General features: G+C 32.2%; 1 protein-coding gene across 1 annotated transcript; it reads right to left on the reverse strand.

Moving 5' to 3' along the window:
- Positions 1-892: 892 nt before the first annotated feature.
- Positions 893-6,447, reverse strand: LOC120163631 (probable protein S-acyltransferase 7). Its single transcript, XM_039173519.1, has 5 exons — positions 6,100-6,447; positions 5,738-5,920; positions 2,236-2,532; positions 1,787-2,020; positions 893-1,672 (listed from the first exon to the last, which is right to left on the reverse strand). The coding sequence occupies exons 1-5, from the start codon at positions 6,193-6,195 to the stop codon at positions 1,154-1,156; spliced, it is 1,329 nt and encodes a 442-aa protein (XP_039029450.1). The 5' UTR covers positions 6,196-6,447; the 3' UTR covers positions 893-1,153.
- Between the last annotated feature and the right edge of the window lie 2,418 nt (positions 6,448-8,865).

Consider the following 8,865-nt stretch of genomic DNA (forward strand, 5'->3'; position numbering starts at 1 on the left):
TTGGAGTTAGAAAGGGGGGAATTGTGTTTTAATCCCCCATTTTTTTAATATTTCATTTTGGTCCATTTAATTCGATTTAACCTCGAATTCTTCTTAAATCGACCGTCAAATTTGATTTTATTTCAATTTAATCCTCTTATTATTAATATATTTGTTTCTTTTTTATTTTTTTTATTATTATTATTTTAGCATTTTGTTTTTTTTTTCCATTTATTTTATTATTTTTCCTTTGTTATTTTTTTGTTTATTATTTTCATATTTATACATTTTATCTTAATTCGATTATGCACTTCATTACAAATCTAACATTTATATCTTTTTAGGGGTCTTCGTTCAATCGATCAAAGGTAATTATTCGAATTGAATTTTTAAATTTCAATTTAATTTTAATTTTCACGATTAAGACAACTGATGAATTAATTGGTACCGAAAGGGCAGTACAAAGGTGCTAATCTTTCCTTGACTGTAACCGACTCCCGAATCCAATACATTTCTGGTAAGACGTAGATCAAGTAAGATTGTGTTTGATCAGCCCAAAATCTTATTTTTAAAATGATCGATGACGACTCTAACCTATTATTTCAAGTCGAAACCCAATTTCGGACCCAACCGAAAGACGACCGCGACACTATCATACCTCTCAACCGAGATTGATCGGTCTTCGAGATCATTTGCATCTACATGTTCTTCAACCTCAAAATCTTATAAAACCATACTATTAAGAAACCGTCTATAACACCACCGTGAATTAATGATTACAACTCTTCATTCAAATCAAAAGAATGAAATGTCAATAACCGCTACAACTCAAATGTTACTATCAACATAACTAATAATCAAATAAATAAACCCTAAAAAAGTACAGAAAATAGAGGCGAAATGCACATTATACGACGCTAAAATCAAAAACCACAAACTCAATACAATTAGTAGATACTAACTAATTCCACAACAAATACAAGAAAAGTGTCAAAATTGAAAAGAACTCTCTCTCGTACAAGGTACAACACACCACTTCTTCCTTAAAGCACAAAGGGTCAAACCAACACTTTTTAAACACCCTGCCAAATCCAAAAACAAATGTCCCCATAATACACATGATTGAAACAAGAATAGAAACATTAGCAATACATCCGATATCACAGCATAATGGTTATGTTTGGCGGTTTTCGGTTGTCAAATTGTTGCTACTGCTACTTCCAACAGCTCGATTCGGTTCGCTCACTCTAGCTGCCAAAGCAAGAACCTCGGGTGACATTTCCCATCGACCACTTTTTCTACCCCAACTAGATCTCCTGGGATGTATACCAGCACGCTCGCCTGTGTCGTCTCCTGTAGTTCTAATATCTGGAGATAATTCTCCCAGTTCACCCTCCTTGACATTTACTCGGTCACTTACAAGTTGCCCTTCACAATGATCGGTGCCAGCACCAATATCACCCCACACTGTCTTCCTACCCATTTCTATGTCATCCACGGCCTTCCCCATATTTGGACTCATAAAACCACCGGGTCGTGTTGGTAACACAGGTTCCCTGGGCACCTTTGCCCTGAATTTGTTCTTGGATAATGGAATGATAGAGCAAAATATCTCCTTGAAGTTCTCAACCACTCCTTTGTTATAAGGGTTTGCTCTACGATCATATCGATATCTGAAATTCTCATATGTTGTCTGCAGAAGCAAGAAACACAGATTGTTACATTTATCTAACAAATGAGCTAAGGTGCCGATATATTAGCGGCCTCAGCAACATTATTATGAAAAGCCAAGGAAAAGTAATCTTGCCTGATTTGTACTGATCAGATACAAATGGAAGGCACTCAAACCACCAACGAACCACATTGCGATGAAAGTGTAAACTATTAAAACAATGGAAGCTGGGGTTTTAATCATTGCTCTCCAAATTGTTGTCTCTTCTGATTCCATGATCCTTCTAACGTAGACCCAGCAGAATGCAAAAACATATATACACAGAAGGGTTGTTGAGAAGACAAACATGAAGAAGAACCGATAATTTCGCTGCAAACAATAAAAATCGCGAGATGAGCTAACAGTACCAAAAAGTGAAAAGCACAAAAACATCACATTTTACAGCAATTTCAATTTTCAATCATTTTGTAATATGAAAATCTTACAGCCACAAATAAGTATAAGGTAATTTAAGTTCCTACAAGGATATTAAGACCATGGTTTAGGGTTCATATCCTTTCAGCCTAAAGAAAATGGTGACATACCAGACCAATACATTGCCCAACCCAAGGACAGTGGTGATCAAAGCGTTCTACACAGTTATTGCAGATTGAACAGTGTGAGCAGCGAGGAGGCCTATAAAGCATGCAAGTGTCACAATATTTGATCTTCACAGTGATTCCATTGACCTCCACTTCTTTAATGCGTGGCAGTCGTAACTGTGGAGTTTGACCAGCCCCAACATCTGAATTTCCATCAAAACTTTCTGGCTCGGGAGGGTGTGCATTGCGCGGAATGATACCAGGATCTCTTCCGGATGTTAACAATAGAAGAACTAAATCCTGGAAGAAGAAACAAAAACATTTATGAGCTTCAAGATCTGTCTTAGAGAAATCACATAGATTCTCCATAACTCCAATAAATGCCTGACAAAATCGGTAAACTCCAGGGGGAATTCTTGTTTTGTACATGTAAGACACCATTTGGATCTTCCAAAACATTGAATGGCACAATCTTTTTTTACTTTATATGCTAGAATTCCGTCACATTCTTGTAACATTCATAAATATAATCCTGATCGACACCACAATCCCTCTATTTAATGATATATTAAACTGCCATGAGAATAGGCAAATGTAACATCCCGAAATCTGGGTCAGTGACTAAAATGAGAATTTTTGAAATTTGGGATCAATTTAGGAAAATTTGAAAGTTCAAGAATTTTAATAGGAATATTTCATTATTGGATAAAAAGGTAAATATGAAAGGATTATAAGGGTATTATGGTAATTTGGAGTGGATGATATTTTTATCTCCCTTATTTAGGAAGATAACACGTGGGGATGGGGAGAGTTATCTGGAAAGCTTATCTCTTCTTCCTTCTTCACGTTGGCTTCTATTTTTAAAGGTAAGTTTGATTTAGTGGTTGATTTCTTGAATTCTTAAGTTGGATTTGAGTCTTTGGGAGTTATATAAGCTTAAGGAAAGCTTATATAAGTTTAAAACACAAAGAAGAGAGAATTAGAAAGGAATTTATATTAAGAGTTAAGAAATGAACTTTTGTTATAAAAAGGTTTTTGAAGTTCTAAGAATGAATTTGACTTGTCAAAGGGTTAATTAAGAAGTTAGAGGTGATAGAATTGAATTTAGAACACATGGAAAATTTAATGAAATTCTTTGATTCAAGAATTATGGTGGATTATGGGAGATGGTAAAGTGTTATAGTGTTATAGTGTTATAAGAAGGTTTATATATGTATAGATAAGTTTTAAGGTACAAGGAGGGATTAATAAGTAGAATTTTGGGTCAAAAAAGACATTTTCGTGCTCAAGATGTAATTTTTGGACTGTGTGCATCGATGCACATTCAATGTGTACCGATGCACTCTCAAATAAATAAACATCGAATGTCATTAGTGCATCGATGCACCCCCTTAAAATGAAAACATCGAAGGTGGTTGGTGTACCGATGCATGGGTAGTGCATCGATGCATATGTTAAGGGATGCATCGATACATGGTATAATGTATCGATGCACTTCAATAGGAAATGAAATAAATTTTTCTTTCAGTCTAAGAAATTATAGATTATAGTATATCAATGGAATACTGATAGTATAAATATATGATTGTGTAGACATCGATCGAAAGCAAAGTTCGGATAGGTCTGCAGAGTAAGATACGCAAAGAAAACAAGAGCTTAAGAGTGTTCATTGAGACCAGGTGAGTACATGATAGTAAGTGTACGTTATGTTAAGGAATTAAGACTTGCGATGAGTCTAATTCCGATATTATATGATATAAGTACTAAAGCATAAACATGTAGTGATATGGTGTTAGATGTATGGTATCTGAGTAAATGCATATGTCTAATTGTCGAATGCATCTTTATGTGTGAACTATGTAAATGCATATGTCTAATTGTCGAATGCATCTTTATGTGAGAACTATGTAAATGCATGTACGTATGATAATAGGTCATGTGATCATGAGATATATGATAAAATATATGTGAAAATAATACGACTCATATGTGTCTCTATTAGAAGGTTATATGATATGTTATGTATGTGAAATGAATGATATGAATACATGTTAGTATAATAAGATAGATTAGATGTTATAATTGAATGAAGGGGTTGTATGATAACATGTATATGCGAACATGTGTTGTGAGATAAGAATCATGGCTATGAACTATGTGAAAAGGCATACAAGAAAAAGTGAAAAGCTATGTGATAAGTGAATGTGAATTACATGGAAATATGTTATGTGAAAGTGAACTATGCCTACGTGAATATGTAAAAAGATGAATAATAATGCCCATGTTATATAATACGAAAGCTATAGGTATAATTGGCATGCCAAGAGTCGAGGGTCTACATGGTCTTCGGGACATAGTGGTCCTTCAGGACACAGTGGTCCTACGGGACAAATTCTACGCGCCCCTAGTGGGATTTATACGAGCTGTGATGACAGCATTGTGCACAACCTCTATGTACTCACATACCTTAAGTTCTCAATAGTGTGCATGTGCTTTGAAAAGAAACATAATTTGATATAATGATATATGTGTTTCTCGTGAAATGATATATGTGATATGTATAAGTAATAAGTTAGGATCATATGATAGTAATGGTAACAAGTGCATATGTGTAATGGTGATATGGATGTTATATGTTTATGTATGATATGATCATAGTAATTATTCATGCATTGTTGTGTTTTGAAGTTATATTATATGTTTATGTTCAATATATGCTCATATAATGGAATGGAATTAATGACAAGGAAATAAGTAAGGATAAACATGTTAGTGATGAGTTCAATAGGTGTATAAGTATGATGTGTATTGCATAAGATGTTCATGCATTTGTTAGTTTACTTTATATATTTACATGTCTCACTAAGTCTATGACTTAGCGTGTAAGTGTCTTACACGTAGGTGTGGATAAGTCAGAAGATCAAGCTTCGGATCCGTAAAGCAACATATCTCCGCGCAAAGTTCAGATCAGAAATATTTTGTAAAGTATCTCGTCATATAATTTAGTATGTTAGCATGTAACTAAGTCATTATGTATATGAACGCTCTGATAGAGTCTGTTAAGTTTTTAAACAGGTTTATGTAAAAGAATTACTTTATAGAATAGAAGTTTTAAATTTTCTATGATTTTTATAAAAGTATATGCTTTGACTGGTCAATGTGACCTCGGACTCGTACCCGAACCCCGGGTACGGGTTGGGGTGTTACAGCAAAGGGAAGAAAAGAGATCTTATAAGCTATGATCATAGAAAATTACACATTCGAGTCTATATACCTTAGCCAACAAAAAAAGGGAGTCTATCACCAGTCTTAACAATGGTAAACATCATGAACTAACACTTAATGGGAGGGGAGAAATGTGAAAGGAAAGAAAATTCACAGTTCATCACTCCTAGAACTCCCAACTCAGTAGGACTCACCATAGTACCATAATCTTTCTAACATGTAATAAGAAGTTTTTCAAATGTAACAACCATTCAAGCATGGAAATTGCGTCAAGACTTACATAAACAGTGAAGATAACAGCAACAGCCATGATGGAAATACCCCAGTGATGAGAATAATCATCCATCAATTTGGTGGCAACAAATACACAGAAAATGGAGACTGGAGCTACTGTAAGTAAAATAGTCAGCCCTAATGATCTTACATCTGGTCCAAATATAAACCTCCCTTGAAATAAAAATTTCTGCAAACAATGAAAAAGAAATCAACAAGTTCAATGCCTTGCAAAATTCACGGAGGAAAATGTCGTCTTTTAAACCATTACTGGTAATGAAAATTACTACATGAATAGGATAGAAAGTGAGAAATGAGGGATTTCGAAGGCTAAAAAATGGGGAAAGAAAAAAAACAAGAAAAGCTTACATTGCTGCCTTTCCAAGCTTGGTAAACCCGTAAATCACTCGACCCGCCGCCGATGGAACCCGGATCCTGTCGCTGGGGTGGCGGCACCACATACATCTCTCTTTTTAACTCTCAGAATAACAACAAAATTTTACTGTAACAGATGATATTTGAGAAAAATAAGAAGAAAGGAAGGAGCTTTTAAGCATGGAAATGGAAACCCATGGTCGTACTGAGTCAAGGCAGGGGTGGTTAACGAGTAAGGGCGAGTGGTGGAGGAATCGGCGACAAGGCATGAGCTTTTTCGAACAAAGTGGAGGAAAAGGGACAGTGGTTGGGGTATTTTGTGGGTTTCTTTTTCTTTTGCTGAAATTTCTTTACCGAACTAATAATTTCAAGTAAAAATCACAAATTATTTTCTTCACTAGCAAACAAAACTTCATAATAGTTTATATAGGATTTAAGAGAAATTATTTTTTCAATTAAGATGAAATGAACCATATTAAAGAAAGATATTTAAATCACTTAACGTCTTTGAAAAATTATAAAATAAATTCGACTCTTTTCAGTTGATATATTACTAAATTTGACGTTATGCTATTAGGGTTTATGTTCATACTACATGAAGTTTAAGAAAGATGTCATCTTTTTAGACATCTTAAAAACGTTAAGTGATCCGGTTATCTTCCTCGTCTAATGTTTATTTTATCCTAATTGAGGAAATAATTTCTCTAAAATTTCGTACAAACTAATTTTTTACCATATTATCTTATCAAAATTTTCATTAAAAAAGGTAAAGTACACAGATGATCCTCTGACTATAACATTCTGTTTTATTGAATGCTCAACTATTAAAAGTTATAAAATGATCTTCCCACAATAGAGTTTGCTTTGTTGAGTCCCTCGACTATTAAAAGTTACAAAATAGCCACCTTACTATTCATTATGTTCCAAACTCGTCATTTTTCGTTAAAAAATTAATGGTACTCTAAGTTGGACGTTAACTTATTGATTGAGATATGATAAAATCTGACATCATAATCTCAAACGACTATAATATCTCAGTCAACATGTAATGTCTAGCTTAGAAGACCGTTAATTTTTTAATAAAAAAACTAGTTTGGAACATACTAGATAGTCAGATGATCATTTTATAACTATTAATAGTTGAGAGACTCACAAAATAATACATTATAATCGGGGGACTATTTTGTAACTTTTAATAATATGATGACTTAACAAAATACTATGCTATAGTCGGGGACTATTCGTGTACTTTACCCTTAAAAATAATATTGATAATTAATTGATAAAATACGATTAGTAAATTGGGGGAAGGACTGTTCATGATTGCACCCTCCTCCCTCCGTGAAATTCATAGCATTGAATAATAAATAAGAAAACATTGGAATATGCGAAAGTAAAAGTCTCTACTTCAATATTATCTTTCTCATGAAAGCAAAGCTGATGATCAATTTCAATGATTTTTCATTTTTGTAACGGTAAATACGATTGATTATTTGATTAAGTTAAGTTGAATTAAAAAGTTTTAAATTAGTTGAGTTATTATTTATAATTTAAATTTTATTTAAATTTTTTAGGTTGATTTAAATTGATTTGAATTGTTTAAGTTTATATTTAGATTTAATTTTAAATATTTATAATGTTATAGTATTAATTGATTATAATTTAACGACTTTTTAAAACCAATTACGATATATATCTTTATATTTTTATATGCAATATACATGTATTATGTAGAGTTGACATACTCGAATCGAACATTAAAATCATTTTATTAATTATTAAAACTTTTAAGTTATTCGAATCATATTTTATAATTTAAACTTTATTTAAAAAATTTCGAATCATGTTTATGAAATTACAAATCAAATCAAGTCAAACATTTTAATGTTGCATCGAGTTTTGTTCGCTCCTAATAGTATTTTTCCCTCTCGGTTTCCCAGAGTTTTACCCTGACTAATTTGAACTCACCCGTGTCATATACCTAGCTTTGGTAGGTAAGTCTCCCAACGAAAATTATTTTCATTCACAAAGCCTTGAGCCCAAGATACTTAAACGATGTAAAACTATTTATCACTTGAACCAAATATATTTATGTAATTTTTTTAATAGTCGCTTCTAATAGTAAAATCTAACTAAAGCAATGTAAGATGTTTATGCGGTGCACAATCAAATATCAATTAATATTATAACATAATAAATATTTATAAATTAAATTTAAACAAAAATTCAATTAATTTTACTAGAAAAAATTCAATTAAATAGGATAAACTACACGTTTAGTATTTAAAATATTAATTGTACTATGTTTTGATACTCAAAATTTATTTTATTTCAAAATCATACATAATATTTTGTTTAAGTTTCGTTTTGGTATCCACCGTTAAAAATTTAACGGTGACGTTGATGTGTCACCATAAGATAATACCATGTCAACATTAATTTTTTTAAATGCCACATCAGCAAATATTTTAATGGCGGTAGCAAATTGAAATCTAAGCTAAACATTAGATATGGTTCTGAAACAAAATAAATTTTAGATTCTAAAATAGAACAAAAGTAATAGTTTAGGAGCTAAATGTATAATTCACCCTAAATTTTAATTTATAAAATAATACTCATTAACTTGATTAATTGATTAGATTTGATCGAACATTCATCCCTATTGCAATAGGTAAATTAAGCAATATTGTTGAATAAATTGAAGATGTTTACGCTGTGAAAAATCAACTGTCAAATGTTTTACATTTAATTAAATAATAT

The sequence above is a fragment of the Hibiscus syriacus genome, unplaced genomic scaffold, assembly GCF_006381635.1.
Source record: "Hibiscus syriacus cultivar Baekdansim isolate YM2019G1 unplaced genomic scaffold, ASM638163v2 tig00111467_pilon, whole genome shotgun sequence".
NCBI classification, from domain to species: Eukaryota; Viridiplantae; Streptophyta; class Magnoliopsida; order Malvales; family Malvaceae; genus Hibiscus; species Hibiscus syriacus.